Source organism: Panthera tigris, chromosome D4 (assembly GCF_018350195.1).
Source record: "Panthera tigris isolate Pti1 chromosome D4, P.tigris_Pti1_mat1.1, whole genome shotgun sequence".
NCBI lineage: Eukaryota > Metazoa > Chordata > Mammalia > Carnivora > Felidae > Panthera > Panthera tigris.
Genome location: NC_056672.1, coordinates 92,227,646 through 92,255,057, shown reverse-complemented (window position 1 = coordinate 92,255,057; position 27,412 = coordinate 92,227,646). Strand labels below are relative to the sequence as shown.

Here is a 27,412-nt window from a genome sequence, read left to right as displayed (position 1 = left end):
CCCAAGTGCCCGTGCTGCTGGGACGCAGAGCACAGGCCACCAAGCGAGGGGGCAGCCTGGCTCCCGCCTCGTCGTCAGAACGGACGGGCGAAGGTGGCGGTCACGTCGCGCTGGCTTCCCGAAGGCGCCACCTGAGCGAAAGGCCAGCTTAACCTCTCCTCAGCTTGGCAGCCGTCCCTCCGTTACGGAACGTTTAAGCTGACATCTTTCCGTCTTCCGTGTTGATTCCATCAAATCCAGCATGTCTCGGTTTTTCTGTGACATAAACGGGCAGGGAGTCCCGCTGACACGGATGTGTTGGGGCCCTGGCGGCCGTCCAGGGCGTCCACGCGCCCCGTGGTCGGGCCCACGGGTTCACGGGCACATTCCCATCCCGTATCCGGGAAGGAAGATTTTGTTACAAAAGAAAGAATTTTTGCTGGGGCAAAATAGGCCAGTCTCTTGGCTTTTTCCTCTGTTTGGACGTTGAGAATAGGTCAAAATAAAGCAAAACCCCGGGAGGGCTGCGTTCGGGGACGTTCTGATGGCAGTTCGCCTGTGGAGACACACATCCTCCGGGCTCGATCAGGGCAGCGGCTCAGCCCTGCCCGCGGCCTCCCGCGTGTCACTGAGGGCGCCAGGGGCCTGGTGCAGGCCCGAGTGGAATGACCGATCCATTGACGGACCCGCCGAGCAAGGCCCCCCAGGCCGCCTGCAGACGGCCGCCCCTCCGCGAGCCCTCGGCGCCCCCCGCCAGGGACCCATCGCCCGGCCCTCCAGGGCTCCTCCTGCCTTCAGGATCGTCTGCCCCCGCCCCGCCTTGCTGCTGCCCCCGCCTTGCTCCTAGACACAGCCGACGGGCAGGCCGCATCCTCTGGGCTCCTCGCCAGCGAAATAGTGCAGTGGGCTGAACCTGCCCCCCAGGATGCCCACGTCCTACCCGCCAGAACCCGTGGATGTGCTGCCCGGCGCGGCAAGAGGGGCTTCGTGGACGGCACTAGGTTCAGGACCTCGAGATGGGGGACTGTCCCGGGTTTCCCCGGTGGGCCTGGGCACAGGGCTCCTCTGTGGGCCGGGGGTGTGTCCCCCACAGTCGCCCCAAGGTGAAGGTGTGAGAACTCGGGGCCTTTGCGGGGGGGAGCGGGTCGTGGGGTGGGGCCTCGGGGGAGGGACCCCAGAGTCCCGCTGGAGGGCAGTGAGCAGCCAGCCTCACCAGGCCCGTGGTCATACGGGGGGCCAAGAGGGTCCCGGTCACAGGGAGACGCTGCTGGCCTTGGCCGTGGAGGCAGGGCCACCGGCCAAGCACTCGAAGCCTCTGTCTAGGAGCCTGAAAGGCAAGGAAGCCGAGCTCCCAGGGCCCCGGGAGGCACCAGCCTGCCCCACCCAGACGGTGGCCCGTGAGGCCCATGCTGCCCGCTGGCTCCACTGCTGAGTTTGTGGCGTCTTGCAGGGCAGCCCGGAACTCCCATGCAAGGTCACCAATGCCTTCCCCAAGACGCTCAGGATGGCGTGGCCGCCCAGCCGCACGGGACACGGGCGGGCACGTCCAGGGCCCGGGGCCTCCTCCCCCCTGGGACGCCGTCCGCCACACCGGCCCCCTGTCCAGCCGGGAGGCCCCTGCTCGGGGCTGTGTCCCTGGCCCCTTAGGTCGGTCGCCTCGGCTTCTCCCTCCGGAGAGACGCGTGACAGATGACGTTCATATACGTGACATGCTCCACGGGGTGTCCAGGGTAATCGTAACTCCCAGCTATGACGTGATAAAAAAGCACCGGGCCTTTGTCTCTGGCTCTTGGCACACAGCTCGTAAAACCCTTGGGTTTAGGGGTGACACAAGTGTCTCTGTGCGCTGCTGAGGGGAGTGGGGTGCGTCTAAGGGGCTTCGGCCTGCGGCTGCGCAAGACCGGGCGCGGGTCGGGGGCCGCCCAGCCCCAGCCCCAGCCCCGCTGCGGGTGGGGACGGGAGACTGAGTCCAGCACCTCGGCCCAGGACACCGCCAACCACGCCAGTGCAGCGAGGCGTCCGGGAAAGCGCCTACCGACAGGGTCCAGGGTGGCGCGACCCAACTGCACGGGGCCGGGAGGTCCGGGGCCCGCCGTCCTCCCAGACCTCGGCCTGCATGCCTCCGATTGGCAGCTACCTGTACCCGTTAAACAGGTGATGGCGAGGGAAGTGTTTTGCAGAGTTCCAGCAAACTGAAATGGGGGTTCGTGGGGGCTGTGGTAGCTGGTGTCTGGAGGGAGGAAGTCCCACGGGGCAACTCCGGGGTGTCTGAGAGCCGCCGGTGTCCGGGAGCCGGAGAACAGGTTGTCTCGGGGGGAGGGGACCCCACGTACTAGGTGTCAGAAGCGTGGGAGTAAAAACAGGTGGACAGGGGCGCCTGGGGGGCTCCGTCGGTTAAGTAGCCGACCCTTGGTTTCGGCTCAGGTCACCATCTCACGGCTCACGAGTTCGAGCCCCGTGTCGGGCTCTCTGCTGTCAGCACAGGGCCTGCTTGGGATCCTCTGGCCCCTCCCCCGTTTGTGCCACCCCGCTCAAAACTAAAGAAGACATTAAAAATAAACCAGATGGACAGTGTGCACGCAAGCTCTGACCACACGCTGGGACGGGAAATCGGCCTGCCTGCCCTCACAGGCCTATGACGGAAACGTGACCTTTCCTACACCAAGGACCCAGGCAGCAGTGGTGCTGGGGCCCTACCTCCTGCAGAAGTCCCATCTCCCCATCCTGCCCCACCACTGCGATGTCACCGGTACCAGTGGGCCCGTCACCGACTCAAAATGACCCGTCAGGCCAGCCCCGAGGTCTCAGCATGACGCGCTGATAAGGAAGCCCCCACATGGGACACCGCGATCCAGAGGCATTTTGATAACAGGGTTTCAAAAGTACAACGCGTCCGCACAATGAAATCCTGTGAAAGGGTATAAAGGTGCCGGGTCCCGAAGCAGGAGTGGAGCACTGACCCACTACAACCTGGGCGGACGCGGATCCAAGAGGCCAAGCGACAGGAGCCAGACACAGACCAAGTGCCCGGGCTCCATTCCTGTGAACCGTCCAGAGCGGGCAGACCGTGGCCGCGGGGAAACACGGGCAGGAGGTGGATGACTGCTTCATGGGTGTGGGGACGGCCACAGGGCTCTGCTGAGAACTCTGGGTCATGTGCTGCAGAAGGGAGTTCTGGGAACCAGACCTCGACAGAAAACTGGCTTGAAAACAGGCAAAAGCGACCCTGCCAGGGAGCAGAGGGGGCTGGGGACCCGTGGCCTATGTCCTGGCCTGGATGGCGGGCTCAGAGATAACGCACCCAGCTGCACGGTCCAGCATCGTACACACGTAAGTTCATATTTCAACTAAGAAATCAAAAACTGGGGCGCCCGGCTGGCTCAGCTGGTGGGATGTGCAACTCTTGATCTTGGGGTCCTGAGTTCGAGTCCCCCCCATGTTTGGGGTAGAGATTACTAAAAACAAAAGTGGCTTAAACAATAAACAATGGCTTAAAAAAAAAAAAGGAGGGGACACAGAGCAAATGAGCGAACGTACTATGGGGCCAGGGGCCAGAGTCCCATGTGGAGAAGGGACATACGTGGATGGACAGTGGGATGGTGAGAAGGCACTGTGTGGCTGGATTTAGCTGAGGATATTGGTTTAAATCAATGATTTTTAAAAAAATTTCCTGGGTCTTGGGGTGCCTGGGTGGCTCAGTTAAGCATCCGACTCTGGATTTCGGCTCAGGTCACGACCTCACGGTGCCTGGGATTGAGCCCTACATCTGGCTCTGCACTGACAGTGTGGAGTCTGCTTAGGATTCTTTCTTGCTCTCTCTGCCCACCCCTATTCACTCTCTCTCCCTCAAAAATAAATAAACAAAAACTTAAAAAAAAATTAAAAAGCAAAAGCATCATCACAGAACCTGGTTTTGACGGTCTTAATTGAATGTATTTGAGATCAAAGGTTTTGCTTTTTGTTTTCCGACCCTCTTCTGGACCCCAAACCCATGGTGAACCCCGAATGCATCCCTGCGGCCCCCGGGACACACACTTTCCTGTGTTCTCGGGTGCACACGGGATGGGGGGGCAGTGTGCCGCCTGTGTTCTGATCAGGGAGGGGGGAGCCGTCCCATCCCTGCACTCGCACCGGGGCTCAGGCGGCTTCCCGTGGGCACCTTTCACTCCAGTAAAAAGTTAAAGTGGGGGGGCACCTGTGGGGTTCAGGCGGTTGAGTGTCCGACTTTGGCTCAGGTCATGATCTCACAGTTTGTGGGTTCGAGCCCCACGTCAGGCTCTGTGCTGACAGCTCAGAACCTGCTTGGGATTCTCTGTCTCTCTCTTCTGTCCCTCCCCGACTTGTGTATGCACGCTCTCTCTCTCAAAATAATTAAAAAGGGGGGTAATGGGGGCGCCTGGGTGGCTCCGTCCATCGGTTAAGCATCCGACTTTGGCTCAGGTCATGATCTCACGGTTCGTGAGTTAGAGCCCCACATCAGGCTCCGTGCTGACAGTTCGGCCTGGAGCCTGCTTCGGATTCTGCGTCTCCCTCTCTCTCTGCCCCTCCCCTGCTCACACTCTGTCTCTGTCTCAAAAATAAATAAAACGTTAAAAAATTTTTTAAATAAATAAATAAAAAGGGGGGTAATATCCTTAAACATACAGGAAATTATTTCCTCAACACAGACTTAAAACATCAGAAAGTCACCACCACCCAGACCCGGCTCGTCTGAGGGTTACCCACAAATCCCAGGACCTGGATCCAGGGCAAACGGACTTCACCCCGGAAGGCACGGGGGACGGCGTCGGGCCGCGTTCCCCGGGTGGTGATCCCTGGACGGCAGCGTTTGGACCCGAGGGCTGCGGGTGAGGACGGTGTTCTCACTGGGCACCTCTAACTTAGGAAAACGCCCCCAAAGGGGCGTCTGCCGGGCGCCCTGGCACGTCCTCCAAGGAGGCGACCCTGCGTCAGTGCCCGGTGTGATAACTGGCAGGGACGAGCAGGAGAGATCCCGTCACGTCGTCCAGCTGCGGCCGGTCCTTGCGGGCCAGGGCTGGGATGTGCGGGCACAGGACACTGCGTGGGCACCCGTGTCCCAGCTGGACGGTTGGAGGGGGGCAAGCACGTTCCCACTCGGACCCGGAAAGGCCTCGCGACAGGGCGCAGAGGGGCCCCCACCCCGTGGGCCCGCGCTCAGTAGCAGAGGCCGCTCCAGGGGTCCAGCGGACAGGCACACGTGGAGGTCCCGGGGACGTCCCGGCCGGGGCAGGGGACCACACGCCATGACTGAGTGCTTGGCAGGAAGCCCCGGTGCCAGGAAGAGGGCAGAGACCCATCTTCCCATGAGGACCGACGTGCCACGCTTCACAGACAGGAGTGGATGGTCCCGGGCGGAGAGCGCCAGAGACGGGGGTGGGGCGGGGTGGGGCACAGGGGCCGATGGGAAGGGGGCCTGGGGGACGGCAGCCCAGGCTTCCACGCGTTTCCCGGAGCCCCTCCGAGACCGCCACGGGCTCCCGGCACCGTGCTCACACCACACCGCCGAGGTGCCAGCAACGGGGTGATGGGGTGGACCCTGACTCCTCACCAGGCAGGAGGCCGTGGGCCAGGGAGGCCCTGACGCGACGTCCAGCAACGGTCAGGGCCGGGCTCTTCAGGAACACTCACCTGATGATCCAGAAGCATTTCACGAGTGAGCTGGGCAGAACTGCTGGCCGAGCCCCCTTCGGTGGGACCTTTTCATCTTGGAAGCAAACGCTCTTGAGAAGGATGCATTCTCCAGATGCATCCTACCTCTGCTGCTCGAGCAGACGCACCCCTTCCCTGGGGCCCACATCTGACTTAAAATAGCCGCCCAGTTCCCAGAGGGAGAGTGTGCGGCGAGGGCCGTTCCAGGGACAATCCGATGGCCCGTGGACCCCACACCCTCCATTACTGCTGCCACTCAGGAAGGGATGGCGAGGGCAACGGGAGGCAACAGGGAGAGTCCCCGGGCCTGAGCGCCAACTGGGAGCGCCCACGTTCCCGGTCCGGGCAAAGGAAGGAAAGCCTGGGGTGCAGGCCTGCGGGGGGCTGCTGGGGCTTGTACCCAGCGCGGGCCAGCGGCCTCCCTCCCCGGCTTCGGTGCCCTCTCCCCTAGGGAGGACGCGCTCAGGTCAGGCCAGTACCCAGCGTCCTGGCCAGAAATGCCACCCGGCTCCAAACCGGCTTTAAAGGTGAAGCCTTGAGGGGACGTTGCACCGGGAAGGGGCCCCTTGATAAACAGCGGGCTTCGTCACCCCCGCCACAGCCCCCTGCGAAGGAGTCGAGAGCCTGCGAGAGGGCGGGGCACGCGGGCGGGGTGCCCAGAGGGCAAAGAGGAACCCCCAGCGCGCTCCTTCTCGTCCTTCTCACCCCGGGCCTCCCACCCACCCGCCCCGAGCCCAGGCCTCCCAACAATGCGCGGTGCCTCATCCAGCGGGTGCCCAGCTCCCCTCGGCCCGCCAGGCGTCACGAGCTCCCCGCTCCCCGCTCCCCGCACCGTCCGCACCTGGAGACCAGCCCCGCCTTGAGCACACAGCCCTTTGCACTAGCTCCCCTGGAACCGCCCCAGAACGTGGCGACCGAGCTGGTCCAGGAAGCCTGCACTTGGCAGCGTCTAGAATGTCATCAAGCCCTGGCCCGTCCCGGGAGCCCCAGGATTCAGGTCACAGACGTTACCTTTGCTTCGGTCTGGTGGCCTGAGCGCGAGGCCATCGAGGGCAGAGTGACAACTCACAGGCGCAGGAAACGACGGCGTCACTTTTCCTTCCACGATGGCCATGCTGGAGATGTCCGTTCTATTCGATTTAGATTGCTATCCTTATTTTTCACACTCCTGTTACGGCATTAGGTGGGCTTTTCTTTTTTTAATGTTTATTTTTGAGAGAGAGAGACAGAGCATGAGCGGGGGAGGGGCAGAGAGAGGGAGACACAGGATCGGAAGCAGGCTCCAGGCTCTGAGCCGTCAGCACAGAACCTGACACGGGGCTCGAACCCACAAACTGTGAGATCGTGACCTGAGCCAAAGTCGGAGGCTTAACCGACTGAGCCACCCAGGCACGCCTTGAATTTTCAAACCACGCGTGGAATTAGGTTATGTTTTCTCAAACTCTCGTTGCAGACACTGAAGCAGACATCATGAGATGTCTGTTACGGAGAGGGCAGGAGTCCAGCTGGCGGCGAGCAGACCCCCGCCTGCCCTGGCAGCACGGCCGCCCGGGGACAGGCTGGGGGAGGGAACAGTTCGGCCGCCTCTCCCCTTGGACAGAGACCTGCGCCACCGGCCGTGCACCGAGGCCTCTCCTCGGCCTTTCCCACCCGCCGGGCCACGCCTGAGACAGGGGTGAGTCTCCCAGGAAGACGGACCACGGTGGGGAAAGGGCCTCGCACCGCAGTCTGCACACGTGTGCACTGGTGACATGCCAGCGATGTCCTTCTGCAGGCGCGTAGGGCAGGCCCTCATGAGCCACAAGGACCGCAGCTCCCCACGCCCGGGGGTCCTCAGCACAGGTCCCCAAGCAGGGAGGGAAGCCTTGCAGGAGCCGGAGCCCAGACAGGCCATCGGCCCCCCGGGGAGGGCACCACGAGCTGCTGCCGCCCGACCGAAACCCACCCCCAACAGGCAACACGGCCGTGTCGGTCAGAGAACAGGCTCCGAGCCAGGGTCGGACACGCTTTCCCTCCTGAGCAATGTCCTTACACAGTGGACAGAAAAGAAGGTGCACGGGTGGCCTGAGGCCTGGCCCACGAGGCGGTCCACAGCCGCCACGCCGCAGGGCCGGCCCCGGGGTGTTGCCTTCGAGCGGTTCGACCAGGAATGTGCTTCCACACGGAGACTGCAAAGCGCACCGCCCCTTGCGTGGGGCTCGGAGTCAGGGGCACGGAGGCCACGGCCCCATGGCTCACTGCTTTGCCGTGAGGCAGAGGAGAAAGTCACGAGGCGTAAGAACCCTTCCAGTCGGTCGCTTTAAAGACAGGGCACAAATAATGGAGCGCGAAGCACATCCCTGGTGCTTCGGGAACAGCTGGGACTATATATATATATTTTTTTTTATTGCTTACTTATTTTGAGAGAGAGAGAACAAATCCCAAGCCCACTGCATGCTGTCAGTGCGGAGATCTATATGGGGCTCGAATTCACGAAGCTTGAGATCATGACCTGAGCCGGAATCAAGAGTCGGAAGCTTAACCGACTGAGCCCCCAGGCGCACCGCGGCGGAGACCGCCTCAGGCTTAAAAAATGTGAGATTCGCTACCTGTAAAAATTTTTACTATTCTGTCCACAAGTTCTAAGTCCGAATCAAAAGAATGAGAAAAACCCAGATCTGTGGAAAGAAACACTTCCTTACCACACCTGTGCTCAGCTGAGCGGGGCGGGCGAGCGGCAGAGGCCCCGGGGCAGCGAGGCGGCCCCCAGCCCGCACCTGCCCGCGCAGCCGACAGCCGAGCGCACCCAGGTCTGGGCCCAGGCAGGTGGGGCCGCTGCAGAAGACGAGTTCAGAAAAACATCTGAAAAAGGCGTCAAGCGGTAAGTAACGCGCAGCACTGAAAAAAAAAAGCAAAGCGCTAACCCATTTTCTCATTTTGCAACGCGAGTAACGTTTACAAAGGAAAGGCAGCCCCACTGGCATCCGGTCCGCCCTCGGAGGCCTGGGAGCGCTCACCGGGCCCATACAGACCGTCCGCTCCAGTCGGAACCGCCGTTCTGCCCGCAGGACGCGAGCCCGGGCAGCCCGCCACGCCGAGGGGGCAGCGACTGCCCGGAGCGGGACAGGCGCGGCGGGCGTGCCTTGTCGGGAGCGCACAAGCCCCTCTCCGGCGCTAAAGTCACACTAGGACAATAGCAAAAAGGGAATTCATTTATTAAAGAAAAATCATCTGTGATTTCCTCTACGTAAGTTAGCACTGACTTCACACTTTGGGTTGAAACATGCCTTCTCCCAAGTGACAAGCAGCACCTGCGGGTCGGGTCAAAGAGCGTGTCCAGAGCCCAGAGGGACACTGTGGAGGGAGGGGACGCCTCCCGGGGCATCCACGCCTGTAAACACTGTTGGAGGCTGGAGATGCGGCCGGCCGTGCACGCTGCCATCACACGGGTGTCTAAGCAGAAGATCAAAGCCGGAGAAGGGCCCCCGAGCCCTGACGACCCGGGGTGGGGTGCGGAGGGCGGGGTCCGGCGAGCCTCCCCCTCCCCCCCCAGCCTGCAGCACTGGCACCGAGGGGGTCTCCACGCTCTTCCGCGGCTGGCTGGCGGGCTGGCGGGTAGAAGAGGGCCGTGGCTGGGGCCGCCCCGGCTCCCGGACAGGTGCTGGAGCCGTGCAGGGGAGCGGCCGCACTTGCGCCTACGTGCGGTTCAGGGTCTGGAAGATCCTGGAGATCTGCAGCATGACCGGCCCCGTCTCCGGGTCGTTCATCCACTGGGTGCTGTTCAGTGGGTTTTCCAGCATGTCCTCAAACGCTGCGGGGAGAACACGGCAAGGCCGGCTGAGACGCAGCTCTCGGCACGCGGTCAAGTACCACGGACTTGCCTCTCAACCGGCCTCTGAAGGGTGAGCCGTGAGTATCCGGGTCACCCCTCCCCAACAACCCCCCGGCAACGTCTGATCTGCTCAGCCCACCGGGGCACCCGCGTCTCCAGCCCTGGGCGGGCAGGCGGCGTGCCCGTGTGCTTGCTGGCGCACCGATTCTGGAAAGCAATCTGGCAACGGCTATCTGCGATCTTAAAAATAGTCGCAGCCTATGACTCAGTAATTCCGATTCCAACCCTATCCTGGCAAAATAATCAGATGCAGAAATGACATAAAAACACTGTTGCAAATTTAACGATATCTGATTGGGAAAATGAGAATGTTCAGTGTTCAGGAAAGGACTTAAAAAAACCGGACGCGGGGCCACCTGTGCGGCTCAGTCGGTTAAGTGTCCGACTTGACTTTGACTCAGGTCATGATCTCCCGGTTTGTGAGTTTGAGCCCCGTGTCAGGCTCTGTGCTGACAGCCTGGAGCCTGCTTGGGATTCTGCGTCTCCCCCTCTCCCTGCCTCTCCCCTGTTCACACACGCACTCTCTCTCAAAACAAATATCAACATTTAGGACATTTTTAAAAGAACAACAAAAAAACCCGAACATTAAAAATGTGAGCAAGGGGCGCCTGGGCAGCTCAGCAGGAACCCCTCATCCCAGGGTTGTGGTTCGAGCCCCACGTAGGGTGTAGAAACGACTTACAAATTACATCTGACAGAAGGGGTCTCCCAGCACATGGCTGTCCCCCGCAAACCCTGGCCGTGTGAGCTCACAAGCTGCAGGCGTCACGCACGTCTGGAAGGTGCCGTCCTCCCTCCGGCCTTCCCCGTCAGCACACGCGGAAGTGTGGAGCGGCCCCACGCGCACCAGCCTCGGGGAGCGCACTCACCCTGTCTGCTCATGGCGCTTCAGGGCCACACGGGACCGCGGAGTAGCAAGGAAGTCTGACTTGGTCACTTGCTTGTGTGACCTGACAGCCGTCCCAGCCCTTAAAACCACCGGGGGACCCCTGATGGGCACCCTCCGGAAACCAGTCGCAAGTATCGGACAGGGAGCCCGGAAGGACGGCAGCGCGTCCAGGCCAGCTCGAGGAAGCACACAGCGTGGGGTCAGTGAGGAAGGACCGGCTGCTCCGTGAACGTGCTGGGCACCCCACCCGCCGCCTCCTGGCACCTAGAGCCGTCCTGGGGACAGGGGTAAACGGCGCGGGGCCCCAGGGGCTGGCTGGGACAGACGGCAAGGACGGACATCTATCAGAGCAAGGACGGTCTCCTACCAGACTCGCACCTGCCAACGTCCAAAAGAAACACCTGTCCAGAACAGAAGCGCGAACAGGACGTCTGCACATGCGACAAGACAAAGGCAAGGTGTGGACACAGGATGAGCCCTGACCAAGCCCCAAGGTGGAGGTGACATCAAAGCAGCTGGCAGACGCGGGTGACAGGGGGGTGGGGCTCGGGGCACAGACACAGGCACGCTGCCCCGAGGGGCCCACGGGATGATGAAGGCCCGCTCCTGGGGTGGGGGAGGGGACCAGAGGACCCGCAGGGCCCAGAATTCCACACTGTTGGTGGTGCCTTTTTCAGTTTACTGATTTGAGAGAGAGGGAAAGCGAGAAAGAGAACAAGTGGGGGAGGGGCAGAGAGAGGGAGAATCCCAAGCAGGTTCTGTGCTGTCGGCACAGAGACCGACGTGGGGCTCGAACTCTCGAAGTGGGATCATGGCCTGAGCAGAAATCAAGAGTCAGAGGCTTAACCGACCCGGCCACCGGGCATCCCCAGGCTCTTTCCATCCCATCCTCTGAAGCCAAAAGGATGCGTGGTTCTTAGCTTCGTTACTATTCTGCGAGTCACAAAAACCATACGTGCTTCCGGACACAGGCTGTTTCACGGTCAGACGGAGGGCCAGAGAAAGCCCTCGCGACCAGAAAGAGCAGAGGCCAGTGTCTCCCGCACACCTGGCCCCGGCCCGCGGGGCGCTGCCCACGCTCTCCTCAACCTGGACGGGCCACTCTGGTGCCCACAGCTCGTCCAAGTCGTCTGCACGGGAGGCCGCCACACCACGGCCGCAGCCCGGCCGCTGGGCCCCACCGTGACTCAGGCAGGAGCTCCCCAAAGGTGACAGGGACATCGGTGTCACTCGGTGAAATCCACGCGATGTGGCGGGGCCCACCCCTGGGGAAGCCCACGTACCTAGTAACGTTTTAGGGTTGGTCAGGCCCAGCTGCACCACTGGATTATCCAGGATGGCTTGAAAGAGGGGGCTGTCGGGGTCAATGCCCTTGTCCAGCTCCTCGGGGGAGGGCTTCCGGTCTCCCAGCAGCCACTCGCACTGCAGACGCAAAAGTCACATACACGTTAGTCGCTCCTGAGCCCCCACCGGCAGCGGCTGCCCCCGGGGAGGGGCCCAGGCCGGGGGCTCCGATGTCGGCACGGCCGGCAGATCCCAGCACGGCGGTTCAGACAAACGTGCCTGGGACTTCTCGGCAGGACCCGCACAGGGCGCTGGGAGGAGAATGAAGAGAGGCACGGAACCCCCAGGCTGCATCCCCGGGAAGTCCCCGCCCCACCACCACGCCCTCCTCAGGCAGCTGTCGTGGGTCCACAGCCTGGGACCTGTCCCAGGTCAGCTCAGCCAACTAACGACTCACGTGCGTGCCAAGGAACGCACGCGGTCGTACAAAGACAGATCCCGGGGCGCCTGGGGGGCTCAGTCAGTTAAGCGTCTGACTCTTGGTTTCTGCTCAGGTCATGATCTCGCAGCTTCGTGGGTTCGTTCCCCATGTCGGGCTCTGTGCTGACAGCATGAAGCCTGCCTGGGATTCTCTCTCTACATCTCTCTCTGCCCCTCCCCTGCTCGCTCGCTCTCTCTCTCAAAATTAACGTGCAAACTTAAAAAAATAAAGAAGAAAGAAAGAAACAGAGAAAAGAAAAACAAGGCCCAGAACTTTCTCAGTATGCAAAACATGTTATACTGTGACACCATCTACCCTCTCGTCTCCCTCGGAAAGAACGGACCGCCTGAGACAGGAGCCTGATGCACGTGACGCGGGCGAGGGGAGAGCGTCGCTGGCACAAGGACGCGTGGCGGTACTCACGGCGGCGTTCTGCTGGTTGTTGTTCACTCTGAGGGCGTCTATCACTTCTTTCTCGTCGAATCCCATCTCCATCAGGGAAATGACCGCCTGAAGGAGAACCCACAGGCCACTCAGTGCGCGCTCGCCGAGGACCAGGGAGCCGGGCCGTGTGGCCCGGATCCACACTGAGAAGCCTGCTGAGCAACATGCCACGGGCAGGCCACGCCAGCATCAGACCCTTTTAGGTCTGTCCCCATGTGTGGCCAGAAAGGTCTCCACCAGCACGTGAGCTCTCTGCAGGGGCCCCGGTCCCCAGAACGAAAGGGGAAGGGAGAGACCATGAGGGAAGCAAACCCGACTGAGGTGGGGAGAAAAACATCCTGCTCGCTTGCGGGAAATAGGAGGTTTCTGCACGTTTTATCCTTTAAAAAATGACACTAAAATTAACTTCAAACATCTTACATTTAACAAAACATAAACTGTAAACATAAACGTTTGAGAATTCTCAGAGGGAACGACGACCCAACGTTCAACATCCTGGGGATGAGAGATGCACGATTTCAGGACAAAAACCACAGAACACGTTACATCCTTCGCTTTACCCTTGACTTTTATTGTGCAATCTTTAAAAGGGTCAATTTGGGGGGGAAAAAAAAAAGTAAAAGATTTCATCAAGTTAACTGCCTGGAGATCAAACCACACCCTTGTGAACTGGGTCCCCGTCTTCTTCCTGGCACACTTTTCTGTGTTAACCACTCTACCTCGCACACACCCGGGTGTGGGTGCTGGCGGCCATGCCCAGGCTGCACCGGCCCGACAGGTGTCTCAGAGAGCACCCGGCGGGAAAGGAAGTCAGCCGGGGCGGCAGCCAGAAAGATGCTTCACTGGGGCCCGACGGTGTCCACTGAGCTCACGAGAAAGCATCTGTGCGATGACCCACTTCCTTTCCTTTCCCGAAGCAGCTCCTAACCCCAGGGCTGGCGGGGGTGGGGGTCCCCCCGCAAATCCTAGGAGAAGAACGCACCATGTGGTAGCTGACCCCCGGGTCACATAAAATCACCGGGACCTCCCACTAAATTCAAGCACACGGAGATCTTCCTGTGAATGTCAATAAAAACCTTCCTCTCCTTTCACTCACTCCCAGCTCAGCCTAGAGAAACCATGGCCCAGTCCTTCCGCACGGGGACTCTGGGGTCACGCCCCCAGCCCGCCTGCCAGGGGTCCACGCGCTCACAGGCCCCAAGACCCGGCTCTGCCTGCCCCACGCACTGCACGCACTGTCCCCCCGCAGCTGGCGTTGGCGTGGGGGGAGGGGAAGAGACCGCGAAAAGTCCGTCTTGGTCTCAAGTCCAAGCCCTGCTCCCTGATCCAGACCTCCTGGGAGCCACACTAACACTCCCGTCCTTCCAGACTATTCTTTCAAATGGTGTGGAACCAAAGGGTGGGAGACGATGATGTCCTGGGTCAGCCTCGACAGCCTTTTGCAACAATCGTCACAGAACCTCTACCACAAAGAGGGGACAGGAAGGCCTGGCACAGGCATGCGTCTTGGGAGAAGAGCACCTCAGGTGTCACTCAGCGTCACGAGGCTGAGAGGGCAGCAAAGACCACCGGCTGAGCAGTGGTGTGCCCGACGAGGACAACGTGAGACCACCCTCCAGGGAAGTCCGGAGCCCAGAGGAGCACAGAGCACCCTCCAGGAACACGGCCTCCCCTCCCATGGGGCTCAGCCCGGCGCCCAGACCAGGCTCTAGAAACACCAGCTACGGGCTCAGCTGTAGCTGAGCTCACAAGAAAGCAGACAGAACAGCAAACTAGCCGGGGAGGGGGCAGGAGGCATTAGCAGGGCCTGGGGGTCAGGGTCTAACGTGCACACGCAGACAGGACGTGGGCCTTGGGTCCACGTGAGAGGACGAGCTGGAGCTTATAGCCGGCACCCTGGAAGGGATCTGTACCTAAACCCAGCACCCTGGAAGGGGTCTGTACCTAAACCCAGCACCCTGGAAGGGGTCTGCACCTAAACCCAGCACCCTGGAAGGGGTCTGCACCCCCAGAGGGAAGAGAAGCCAGAACAGCACCGGCCGCCGTGCGGGGAGCGGTCGGCCCCCAGAGCCAGGGCTCACACCACGCGCTGTCAGCGCGAACCGGGCCCCTGGCGGGAGGTGCCGCTCGACCCAGGGAAACAGGTGCAGGATAGGCTAGGGTGGGCATCCCACGAGCCCGCGGGTGAGCCCCCACGGACGACACGGCACCCCAAGCCAAGTCAGGAACTCACGGACTCAGAGCCCTAACACCTCGAAATGACCCATCTATAATCTGAAAGAAAACCGCAGTCTTAAAGCACAGAAAACATCCAAGGGGAAATCACGACCCTGGTCAAACGACCGAACAGCGGAGAACAGGGAGCCACAGAAGCGCGCAGGAGGAGGCGACAGTGGAGGGCAGCCACACCAGACACAAACGTCAGCCGGCCAAGTGCAGCCCGAGACGGCCCAGGCCTCGGGTCCTGACATCCCGCAGACACCACGACCAGGTGGTCAGAGCCTGACCACCTCCCCGTCCACAGTCCTGCGGCGCCCCAGCCTCTGGTCTCCGGGCAGCGTCCCCGCCCAAGCCCACGGCTCACTCACGGCAGGATCGTGGACAGGACCATCGTGAGTTTTCAGGTGACAAATGAATATTTGGAGGAAAAACAGCCACCTGGATTCACGTGAGGACAAGTGAAAACCAAACCTGGGCCTGACGACAAGCCCCTCACCAGGTCCAGCTTCCTCCACACGGCGCAGCCCCACGTGGACAAACGCCAACCCCGCCGGGCGGTGTCCAGGCCCCGGAGCACGTACCCGAGCGTCGGCCCGGAACTCCCTTTTCCTCCGGATCTTCTTGAAGATCTCCGTTAGCTCATCTCTGGGCTCCTCGTCTCCCGTGCTGGTCCCGGCCGCCTCGGAGGCAGCCTCGGGGGCGGCCTCCGCCCCTCCCGGAGAGGCCTGGCCCGGAAGAGGCGTGTCGATGGTCGGGTCTTCTGCGTGTTCGATCAACCACTCCATGGCCTGAGGCACCGACATGCTGAAAGGTGACAAGAGACTTTCCAGATGGCCCAGGCCAATCACTGAGGGCCTCCCACCTCCTTCACATCCCACGGAAGGCTCTCTGGCTTTAGTGACTTCTCCGGCAGGAGCTGGGGACCCCTTGGGAGAGGCCGTGGCCCTGGCCCCGAAACCCCCTAAGACCCCGGCCACAGCACAGAGACCCATTCACTAAGCAAGGGCCATAAGCTTATGAAGAACATGACACTCTTAGGTCCAAGGCCAAGAGCAGAGCCCCCCCCCGACCGTCCTCTGGCTGTCAAGGCGCTCGTTTCAGAGCTGAGTGTGGACGCAAAGGCAAGTGGCCGCGGCGGGGCAGGCGTAGGAGGCTGCTTAAGAGGACACGGCTCCGGGCCGCCACGTCCCTGCCACAGGCAGGCTTCCACGCAGCGCTGGCAACGACGGCCCGGGAGGACCCGGCCACCCTGGCCCGTCCCCAGCGGGGGCGAGGCCACATCACACTGTCCTGAGACAATGGAGGTGCCCCACTAGCTTACCTCGGGGATGTGCGTGCAGGATTTCTCTTTAAAAACTCACATCTATCAGAAACGGTTCAATCAGAGAGTTTGGGACGGAGGACGTCACCCCAGGGGAACCCACAGCATCGGCAGCAAGGGGAGGAGGTGGCCCACACGTACTGGTTCAGCCGCAGGGCCTTGGCGGCCCTGGTCTCCGGGAAGCCCATCTCCGTGAGCTGCCGCAGGGCTGCCTCGTCCACTCGCCCGTCCTCCTCTTCGTCCAGCATCGCTGTGGGCGAGAGACGGGGCGACCCGTGAGGGCCGGGCCAGCGCGAGGGGCCCGGGGTCCCAGGTGCGTGCCGACCCCCCGAATCCTCGGCAAATCCACACGGTGCCTCGGCCGGCACCCGTGTGGACAGGAGCCCGCGTCAACCGGAAGCACAAACATAAAGCATTCTTCGTCCCCCCGTGTGACCCCGGGGGCCGTGGCCAGTGAACGGGCGCCGCGGGGCCCACGGCGGGTCCAAGCGCAGGATCGCGGCCAACCCGGGCTTGCTCGTACCGTTCGCCTTCTTGAACAGCTCGACCGCATCCGGGTTCAGCGCTAACAACTTCTGTGCCACCTCGATGAGAGACACCAGGATCTTCCGGAGTTCCGTCTGGAACTGCAGGAAAGGAGGAAAAGGCTCTTAACTGCTTCACGTGCCCGAGGCCCGCCTGGAGGTGTAACCACGCTCCTGGGCCCTAGACCCCACATCCCAGTCCCGACTATGCTGCTGCCACTTCCGCGACACGGACACCGACGGGAGGCAGAGGCGGGGGAGACCGGACTGGCAGGACTCTGTGCCCGGCAGGGAGGCGTCGGACGGGCGACACCGCTCAGCCCCTGGGCCGACGCAGAAAGCACCCGGCACGGAAGGGGAAGAGAGCAGCCTGACCCGCCGGGCCCCCCCGCACAGGCCTCGGGCTCTCACCAGGAAGAAGACTGCTGGGAACTCGATCAGAACCCTCTAGGGGTGGGTCCCCGGTCCCACGGGCGACACAGGGGCCGGCCACCACTCGTTCCCACGACGGGCCTCCGACGCCGCAGGGAGGACACGCACGGGGCAAACCGCGTGCGGGCCAGGGCAGGCGTGCAGAGTGCGATGGCGCACTCTGCTGCTGAGGTGAGCAGGGCCGTAGCGGCACTCTCGGAGCGGGCGGCCACGCGGTCCCAGTCCGCGGGGCACGGTGCACCCTCCTGGGACCGCTCCATGGGAGACCGGACACACCCTGCTTTTCTAGCTCAGGACTTCGCATCCAAAATCACTAAGGGTCCAGATTTCTCTCTACCAGTTTTTACCAAACTTCGGGCAAAACCCTAGTAGTTTCCAGTAGCATCTACCTTTGCGGTCCCACTTTCCAATGTCTTCTTAACCTTTTTGTTTTGAAATCGTTTAAGGTCTACAGAGAAGCTGCAAAAACGCACACAGAGCTCCTGTTTGTCCCTCCCCCCACCTCCCCAAGCACGGCCCCCACGCAGGCGTGAGGAGCACGTGGCGTGGCCCATGGCGGGCACTCACGTCTCTGATGTTGGTCTGGACCTCGGCCCGGTCCATGTTGTAGGAGGGCAGGTTGGCGGTGGCCCGGAATATAGCTTCTCTATCCGGGGCTTTCTCTTCTTGTTTTTTCTACACAGAAAAGTAATCAGAAAGTCTGAAACGAATAGGGCGCCTGGGGGGCTCAGTCGGTTAAGCCTCCGACCCCCGATTTTGGCTCAGGTCAGGATCTCGCGGTTCGTGACTTCAAGCCCCGCGTCGGGCTCTACGCGGACCGTGAGGAGCCTGCTTGGGGTTGTCTCCCTCTCTCTCTGCCCCTCCCTCACACGTGCGCATGTTCTCCCTCTCAAAAATGAACAAACATTAAAAAGAAAAAGGAAGTCCAAAAGGAACACGAGAGCAAGAAAAGGCAAGGCCGCATCAGCCGGAACACGGGCTCCAGCGGGGAGAGCGCCTTTCCCGAGGGGGCGGGCGCCGCTCTCGCCTCGGCAGAGGGTCCCTGCGGGTTCTGTGCGCGTCCTCGGGGACAGAAGACGTGATGCTCTCTGGGGACACGATTCCTGCCCGTCATAACCAGAGGGCGGCAGGGCAGGAGAGAAGGCAGACACGGTGTCTCGTGGCCACAGGGAGACCGTGGCTGTGCCGGGGCGCCCGACGCAACAGCACATCCGCACCAGATGGCAGCGACTCCAACACAGAGAACCGGAGCCATAGAGACTGCTCCTCCGAGACAGAAAACAGACGGGGGTCAGCCGAGCACGCGCAGCAGGAGTCCAGCCGGAAACCAGGCCAGGCCGACGCCAGAGCCCGAGGGAAGTGCCCAGGTTGGGAGTGAGAGGCCGAGGCCAAGAACAGTGGCCCTCTACCACCCTGCTCGGCCGGCGACCGCCTTGGAGAGGGCAGAGCCGGGGAGCCCCGGAGCCAGGCAGCCTGGGCTCAGCAGCCGGAAAAGGGGGCCCTGTCCTAACCGTGGACGAGACCCAGTCCCTGCGCTACTCGGCTTCAAGGACCCCCGGCAGGAGACACACCCCCGTGGGAGGAGGGAACAGGGCCGAGTCTGCGCCCCACAGGCGCGACTGTGGACAGAGAGAGCAGCCGGTGAGCCCCTGGTGCCTCTTGGAGAGACGGCAGCCGAGGAGGCCCCGGGGTGTGAGGAAAGCCTCCAACACGAGGGACAGAGACCCGAATGAGAACGGGGAAGTAAGGGAGCGTGAAGGAGACGACAAGAGGAAAAGGATTTCACGCCAGAAAACCCTTGGAGATGGGGGCGCAGCAGGAGGCCATCACCGTCGGAGGAGACACCGCTGGGAAACGTAAAAGATCACCACCAGATAAACAGGCCACAGCAGTCAGGGAAAGATGTCCAGGAAATCGCCAACATCCAACCAACAGGAACTCCGGAAAGAGGGAGAGAAAACGAGGGGAGGGCACTGTCCAAGAACAATCCAGAGAAACTTCTGGAACGAAAACCCACGAATCTCTGACTCTATGTGCCGGGGGCGGGATCTGCATCAACGCAGATCATGAACTTCCAAAGCCCTCAAGAGCCTTGGGCGGGGGGGGGGGGGGGGGGTGCTGGAAGACCCCAGGGGGAGGGGAGGGGAGGGGAGAGGAAGCAGAGCAGGGACCGGGGACAAGTCAGGACCGACCAGCCGCTGCCGGCCACATGGAAACCCCGGACACTGGGCCCAGCACCTTCATCGTGCAGTGCACGCACACAGGTGGCGCTCACTGAAGCCACTGGCCCCTGCAGTGCAAGGCCGCAAGACTCCTTTCCCTTCCCAGATGCTAAGGGAAGCCAGGCTCCGCCACACAAGTCAGCCGGAAGATACCGACTCTGCAGGTGGACTCCGAATGTGGCCCTAAGATCACACTCCTGCAATCACACCTGCACAGTCCCGGGGGCTGTGAGTAGGATGGATTTTGTGGTGGGATAAGCTCAGGCTGTAGCATACTCAACTTTAAGGGAAATACCCCCCGCCTTGGTGGGCCTGACCTAATCAGGCAATCCCTTCAAAAGAGAAGTGCTCTTTCTGGCCAGAGGGAGAGTCAACGCGTGAGAAATTCTGCCACTGGCTCTGAAGATGCAGGGGACCGTGAGGCAAGGAATGTGGCGGCCCTGACTGACCAAGCAAGAAAACAGGACCCCGGCCTGTTAGCGGTAGGAACCGACAACCACCAGAACGCACCCAAAGCAGACCCTTCCCCAGAGCCTCCAAAGAGGAACGCGCACCGGCCGCACCTTGATTTAGACCTGAGAGCCTAAGGCAGGGCCCGGCTGAGCCCACCCGGACCACTGACCCACAGACCTGGGAGCTGTGTGCTGTCTCAAGCTGTCGTCTGGGGTTATGAGGCAGGCGGCAGCAAAGAGCGTACGGATATACAAGATTCAGAAGCTCGGACACAGGGGGTGAGATGGGAAAGCCTAGAAGCCACTGAGGCAGAGGGACGCGGCTGGAAGGAGCTGGAGGGACGTTTCCAGGACAGCAGGAGCTGGCAGATGGCCTCACACATGTGACCCTGTTTTCAGACAGATTTATTAATCCGGGCAAAGAATTTGAAAAACTTAGCAATAACCCTACAGAAAACAAAAGAAGGAGGGGCACCTGGCTGGCTCAGTCAGTTAAGCATCGTCCTGCTTCGGCTCAGGTCATGATCTCAGTTTGTGAGTTTGAGCCCCACATCAGGCTCTGTGCTGACCGCTGGGAGCCTGGATCCTGCTTCAGATTCTGTGTCTCGCTCTCTCTCTGCCCCTCCCCTGCTTGCACTCTGTCTCTCTCTCTCTCTCTCAAAAATAAATAAGCATTAAAAAAAAAAGAGAAAGAAAAGAAAAGAAAGGAGAAGAGAAGAGAAAAGAAAAGAAAAGGAGGAGGCAATTGTGGGTTCCAGGAGAAAGTTGTATAAAAAAGGATAGTCTTAGGGGTGCCTGGGTGGCTCAGTTGGTTAAGCGTCTGACTTCAGCTCAGGTCATGATCTCACGGTCTGTGGGTTCAAGCCCCACGTCAGGCTCTGTGCTGCCAGCTCAGAGCCTGGAGCCTGCTTTGAGTTCTCTCTCTCTCTCTCTCTCTCTCTCTCTCTCTCTCTGTCCCTCCCTCACTCATACTCTCTCTCTCTCTCAAAAACAAACATTAAAAAAAAAAAAAAAAAAAAAAAAAGGATAATCTTAGTACCCTTCCACTCCTAACAGAAAACGACATTATACACTAATCCTAACGGAAAGCCTGAAATCTTCAACCAGCGTGGAAACAACCAGGGCTATGATCTAACACACCAAACACCAAGAAGCCGAAGAACCTAAAGCTGATATTCTGAGAAATAATAAATTATGCGTGCTGTTTATCCATCAGGAAGAGAATCGCTCAAGGAAGAGCGAAATGAGTTAAAGATGTTGCCTTTAGGGTGCGTGACTCCGGTGGGAGAGGGAGATGCTGCTTTTTATTGAGAGACCGGTACCATTATTTGCCTTCGGAAACGCATGTTACTTTCACTTAAAATTAATAATAATTCACAGAAACGAGCATTAACGTCTTACGATGTTTTGTTTTGCAAACGTGCGCAGACAAGGTGAACTGCCGCGTGAGGTCCGCAGCCGCAAGTTACCCAGAGCCGCCGTGGCGGTGGGAACCCCATCGTCTACACTGGTTACCAAGGGCTCGCACTGTAACTGGAGAACCGCGTTCCGCCCAGGCAGTTCTCAGGGACAGGCAGGGGCGGGCCCGGTTCTGTCTCCCGGAGATGGGGGTGGGGGGGCGGCTGGCCCATCTCCATGCCAGTGCTGTGGCCGGGTGTGGCCACAGATAAGCCCCCAGGCCCTCCCCCCGTGCCGCCTGTCCCAGAGGAGACCCTGAGATAGCTCACTGCTCAGAGGCCCACGGCCCACGGAGTCTGGCCTGCTTTCTCGGGGGTGAACGCCCTCCCTAGCATTTCGGAGCAGGAGTAAGAAACTCTGTCCCCAAGATAAGCGAGGAAAAGTTGTGAAATTGGTACGGCAGCCCCTTTCCAACAGCAGCGTTTTGCACCCGGGCGCAGGTGTGGAAGGCCCCCCGTTTCTCCAGGAACTTCCCGAGCACGAGCGCCCAAGTGTGTGCCCGCCACCCCTTCCCCGTGCTCCGGGGGCCACCCGGGGAGAGGAAGGAGGGCGCTCCCGGAGATCGGGGCGGACGGGTGGCCCGGGGGGGTGGAGTGCCAGCCACGCGGCCAGCGACCAGGAGAGGCTCCGCCACAACAGAGAAGCCCCGTGACTGTGACCGTGGGACGCGCTGGGTCCGCGAGCGGCCGGTATCCAGAACCGCGTCAGGCCGCGGGCTTCAGTGTGGGGGCCTCCTGCTGACAAAGACGTCCAATTCCCAACTCTGAGACTCACCTTTTCTTCTGTGGACACGTCGGCCATCTTGGGCAGCGGACTCGGGGCACGCTTTTTTATCAACAGTAAGACATCTAGAAAGGAAACACGTCTGTCAAGCCGGTTACCTCCCTTATCCGTGAAATGGCAGAACGGGCGCCGGAGGACCCGAGGACACAGGAGCAGGGGCGCCCTCCGGGTGCCCCCCAAGCCGAGTACTCACATGAGCCCCTTCGCCCCCCCGTGCGCGTGCAGGTTCCCTGGCCCGGCGGGACCCCGGCTGGGGGTCACACACAGCACGGCCCTGACAACTGCGCCAAGAACGGGTGGAAACCTCACAAAACGCTCCTGTTTCAACGGGCTCCGCTCTCGGAGGCTGGGGGGCCGGTCTCCACCCTCAGAGCTCAACCCGGGGCGTGCGGGGGGGAGGGGGGCCGCGGGCCGCGAGGCTGGCAGCTCCCGCCTGGTCCCCAGCCTGACCCCCACACTCCACGGAGGTCTGGGAACGGTACTTCCGAAACGGATTATTTAAGAGAATCCCAGAATTAAAACCACCCTTTGAATGACATCTAGAAAACCAAAGGTTTCTCCCCACACGCTTCGGACGCAAAGCCTAAGCGACGGGACGGACGTGTCTGTAGCAGGAGTGTCTTCCCGGGACACCGGCGCCCTGGGGTCCGGCCGCACGATACAGCCGGGAGCAGCCCTGCAGACCCTGGGTTTGCTCAGAAACAGCATTAGAAATGAGGTTCACAGCTGGTTTCTCAGATGGATGCTGCCCGTTCCATTTCGGTCTGTGCTGTTTGTCACAAACGTCCCACAATGCATACTTTGTTGTACCAAAGGGAAAATAAAATCCCTTCAGTGGACCCAGTGTTCTCGGCCGGTCCCAGCCTGGAACGCAGACGCGGACGTCGAGGGTGCTTTGCCTCTCAGGTCCCCCGTTCCCACGGGTGCCGCGGCTCCCCCCGCTGCCCCGTGAGGCCCCTACCTTGGTCTTGGATGTTCTCTTCCAAGATTGTTTTGGCATCACTCAGCACCCTCTCCGAAGCAGCGTGTATTAATTTGTGATGGGTCACACTTTTGGGGTCTTCTAAGCTCCCATGAGCACACTGGGGGGAAGAATCATATATTTCAAGACAAAAAATAAATAAATCATAATGGTAACAATACGGGACCTGACCCTCAAACCCCAGCGGGAATGTACTGGCTACTAGCTAAAAAGTCAGAGTGCAGATGAAGTCAAAGAATTCTCATCAATGGCGGAAGCCAAACAAAAGGCCGCAACATCTGATCCCTAGGGCAGCAATCTGTCCACCCACCCAGTAAGTGCTCCTGAAATAGGTTCACGGCTTGACATAAAACACCCTGCTGGCAATCAGTGGCCACCTGAATCGCCTCCCTAGTCTGCAAAGATCTGGAGCAACATTTTAAAATGAAAACAGCAGGTCCACCCTAACCTGAAAACCTAAAAACCTAAGTATGATTTGTGTACTTTTTCTGTCTTCCAGACGCACGGAAGGGGCTGGGAGACGGTGAAGAGAGAAGGCAAGTCCGCAGACAGTAGAAACAGGGCCCTGACCACTGAAAAGCCCGCAAAACCCCGAGAGGAGAACGACCAGCCTTCACTCGGCCCTTGGCTTGCGCTCAGCACGGGACCACCACACAGATCCCGAAGCAAGCCGCAGGTGCCCCGGGTGGGGCCCCTCCTGGGCAGCCGAAGGGGACTGGCCGACTGGCACGCGGTTGTGACTCACTGGCCAGGGCCTCAGGCGCCCCAGAACGTGGCATCGGGGCAGGGGTGGGGGGACACTGAAGTCCAGGCAGGAGAAGGTCGTGGCAACACCCGGAACACTCTGGCTTCAGGGGGGCTGTTGTGCACTCACATCGACGGGCAAGGATGAAGGGCACAAAGAAGGGCCCAGCCAACAGCAAGATCCGCTCCTACATCTATGAGAGCAGATGCCACCCTCCCCCCACTTGCCTTGCATTCGACTCTGGCTCTGCTCCCAGAAATACTGGGTGTGCTCCTTCTAACTCTGAAATTCGCAGGCTAGCTGATCTGACAAGTTCAGAATACGGTCTATGAAACACAATTTTCCAAAACAACCCTCATGTGGTCCCTGAGAAGACTGTGCTGTGCAGCCTGTCCACGGCGTGCCAGGAGCACAACACAAGCGTGAGTCATCCGCACACACCGTGACTTCATCCTGCTCCTTTGTTCTCGGCACAGACGCCCCGAGCAAGCGAAGATTCGGCAGCAGGACGGCCCCAGCGGAGCCCATCACGGGAGCCGGGCGCTGACACCCGCTGAAGCTGCTTCCTCCCCAGAAGGGTGAAGAGGCCGTTCCTCCTACACGTGACGTGACCTCCTGGGTCATCCCAAGACACACCGTCATGTGATCTCATAGCCATATTAACAGGTGCCATGTCACGCAGTGACAATTTCACAAGAGACCCCAACTGACGTGGAAAGAAAAGAAAAGCTACAGAGCTCATCAGGTTCTTTACGAGTTATGGTAAGAACGCTCCTCATTAATAAAGCAACACGCTCCCAGGAGTACCACTGGGGGGGGGGGAACCCACAGCGTCCCCTTCGAGGAGGAAGGGAAACACTGCGCCAGCCTGAGTGTGCACCAGGGGAAGATTGGGAAGGAGAAACAGAAGCCCGGGCGGGCTGAGCCTCACTGCCTGCTGCAGTGACACTCAGGCGATGGTTTCCCGGGTGACGTTCAAGTACACAACTTGAGGATACCCGTCGCTAACTACTGCATTCTGACCGGCTCGAGAGACGGCGCGTCCTGCCTACAGAACAGGACGGGCACGGAGGGGGGAATACTTCCCGACCACTCAGCTCTCGAGTCCCGTGATTTACGTGGCTCCCCCACACCTGGAGAGACTGCAGAGTGGAACAAAATCTCAATTTAAAGTAGGAGAGTGCCAGAAAAATCCCCCACGACACACCTCAATCCCGACTGGAATAATAAGTATCAGGAACATGGTAATTAGCATCTTATTCAAATTGGCTGCCTAATGAACCCCAAGAGCTCCTGAAATTCATTAGCAAGCAACTGCGGATCAGCCCGACAGCTCTCACTTCCTGTTCCCCTTCATAAACTAATATTATGATAGCTATGTAAATTAGTGAGTTAAGTCAAGTGCCACCCCGATTTACCCACCGACTTCTCCCTGCCTGACTCAGCAGGTGTCGCTCCAAGTCCGGGCAGTTCTGAATTGACAGTCCGTTTCCCGTTATTCCATTAATCCACAGGTTTGTTCGGAGCACAGAGAGCCTGGCTCTGGACGTGTCAACACAGACCCAGCCCTCGAGGAGCTCCTGTCCTGGGTGGGCTGGGGGGAGGGAGGGGGAACAGCAAGTCGGGGAGGTTTTTTTGGCTTTTGTTTTAAACGTACAGGACTCGGGGAGCCTGGGTGACTCAGCCAGTTGAGCGTCCGACTTCGGCTCAGGTCATGATCTCGTGGTTCGTGACTTCGAGCCCGGCGTCGGGCTCTGCGCTGACAGCTCAGAGCCTGGAGCTGCTTCGGATTCTGTGTCTCCCTCTCTCTCTGCCCCTCCCCCACTCATGCTCTGTCTCTCTCCGCCTCTCAAAAATGAATAACATTAAAAAAAATTTTTTTTTTTAATAAATGTACACGACTCGACAAGCAACAGGGCCTGGCTCTAACAGCCTGCACGCTCGCGGAGCCCCCAGCCTACCAGCCTGCTGTCCGGTGGGTTTCTAGATGGCGAAAACACCCGACTGGCCCCCTCCTGGATGTGAGGCCAGGACCGCATCCTAACTGACATCCAGCGTGTTCCAGAAAGGGATCTGCTCTGGAAACCAGAATGCCTGCCTGCCTTCGCCAGTCACGAAACAGCTCCACAGACCCTCACTCCCAAGTGACTCAAAAGTATCTTCGTGCGTAGTTCCTACAGTAACTGGAAGTTTGTCCTTGGAGAGGACGCTGGCCACAGTACAAACGTGTAATTTACTACATGGAATCCGCACCAGAAGACTAACCTAAACCCTGACAAGAAAACACCGCACGGGCCAAGGGCAGCGGGAGTCAGGTGTCCCAGCCTGCCTGAGTGGAGGAGTTTACAGAGACACGGCCAGCAAGAACTACTTCCAAAAATTAGCAAGCTAAGGAGCCAACTATACAGGGGTATTTCACATGAACTGACCGTTAAAAAGTGGCTTTTTCAGCGAGGAGACTCTTCTCCTGGACCCACCCGCCGAATGGATGCAAAGGCCACGGCAAAGCAGGGGCTCGGGGACGAGTCTGGCAGCGGCCCCATTTCAGGGACTCCAGCTCGGAGGCTCAAGCGGGCCAGAGCCAGACCCCATGCCAGCCAGCGGGAAACAGCTCCAGGTCCCCCGCCCCGCAGGGAAGGGAAGCCACTTCTCCTTGGCGGGTCCCTCTTCCTCGGGCCCCCGCTAAAAACCAAGAGCCTCACCCCAAGCGCAAAGCGAGCACAAATGATGGAAAACCACGAGGCCCTGCTCCGCGCGGCGACTTCACCTTTCCTGCCTCAGTTTCCCGGCCTGCCCCGAGCTCCTCGGGCTGCGGCAGGAGTTGATCGTGAAGCGCTCGGCCCGGAGCCCGGGCCGGGGAGGGCGTCGGGAAGGTGTAGGGGTTGGGGGGTCGGGAAGGGGGCGGCTAAGGAAGGGGGCGGCCGCGGCCCGGACTTACGTGCTTGAGGCAGCGCTCCTTGAGCTTCTCCACCGAGGTGTCCTCGGTCGCCTCCTCCAGCCACTCGGCGCCGTCGGACGCGCAGATGTGCAGCCGCAGCACCTTGCCCGCGAAAATCTTCTCCTCCTGCACGAACATCGCGCCGCCGCCGCCCGGCCTGCGCCCGCCGCCCGGGCCGTGAAGGTCACCGGGGCGGGGCTAGGCCGCCCGCGCGCTCCCTCGCCGGCCGCCGCCGCCCCGCCCCGGCTCCCCCTCGGCCGGCCGCCCGTCACTTGCCGCGGGCCGAGCGGTCGCCTCGCTCCCGCCGCCGGGCCGCCGGGGGCGCGCTGTCCCCGCCGCGCCGGAAGTGCGTCACAGCGCGCGCCCGGAGCCTACCGGGAGATGTGGTTCTCCCGCAGCCCCGGCGCGCCCGTCGCCGCGCAGGAAGTGCGTCAGAGGGAGCGCCCGGGCATGCCGGGAGCTGTAGTTCTCTTGCTGCCGCCTCCGTCCCACACAGCTTCCTTGCACTTCGCAGCTCCGGGCCGCAGGCACGCGGGACGGTCGAGTTTGGTGATCAGTTCTGAGATGCGCTCTGGGTGAAAAATACACAGTAGGTCTCCGAGAGTCCGCAGGGAAAAGGAATGAAAAATACTCCCTGTTGTCTTTGTATTGACTATAAGTTATTGATTATAGACTGTTATATGAAATAACAGTCTAGGTGTATCGGGTTATGTAAGG

At 60.4% G+C, this 27,412-nt stretch overlaps 1 protein-coding gene across 1 annotated transcript; it reads right to left on the bottom strand.

Moving 5' to 3' along the window:
• Positions 1–8,827: 8,827 nt before the first annotated feature.
• On the bottom strand, positions 8,828–26,910 carry UBAC1 (UBA domain containing 1). Its single transcript, XM_042963454.1, has 10 exons — positions 26,696–26,910; positions 22,992–23,112; positions 22,022–22,095; positions 17,683–17,790; positions 16,683–16,785; positions 16,301–16,409; positions 15,420–15,642; positions 12,598–12,684; positions 11,693–11,831; positions 8,828–9,439 (listed from the first exon to the last, which is right to left on the bottom strand). Exons 1-10 carry the CDS (start codon positions 26,831–26,833, stop codon positions 9,324–9,326), a joined length of 1,218 nt encoding a protein of 405 aa, XP_042819388.1. The 5' UTR covers positions 26,834–26,910; the 3' UTR covers positions 8,828–9,323.
• Positions 26,911–27,412: the final 502 nt, after the last annotated feature.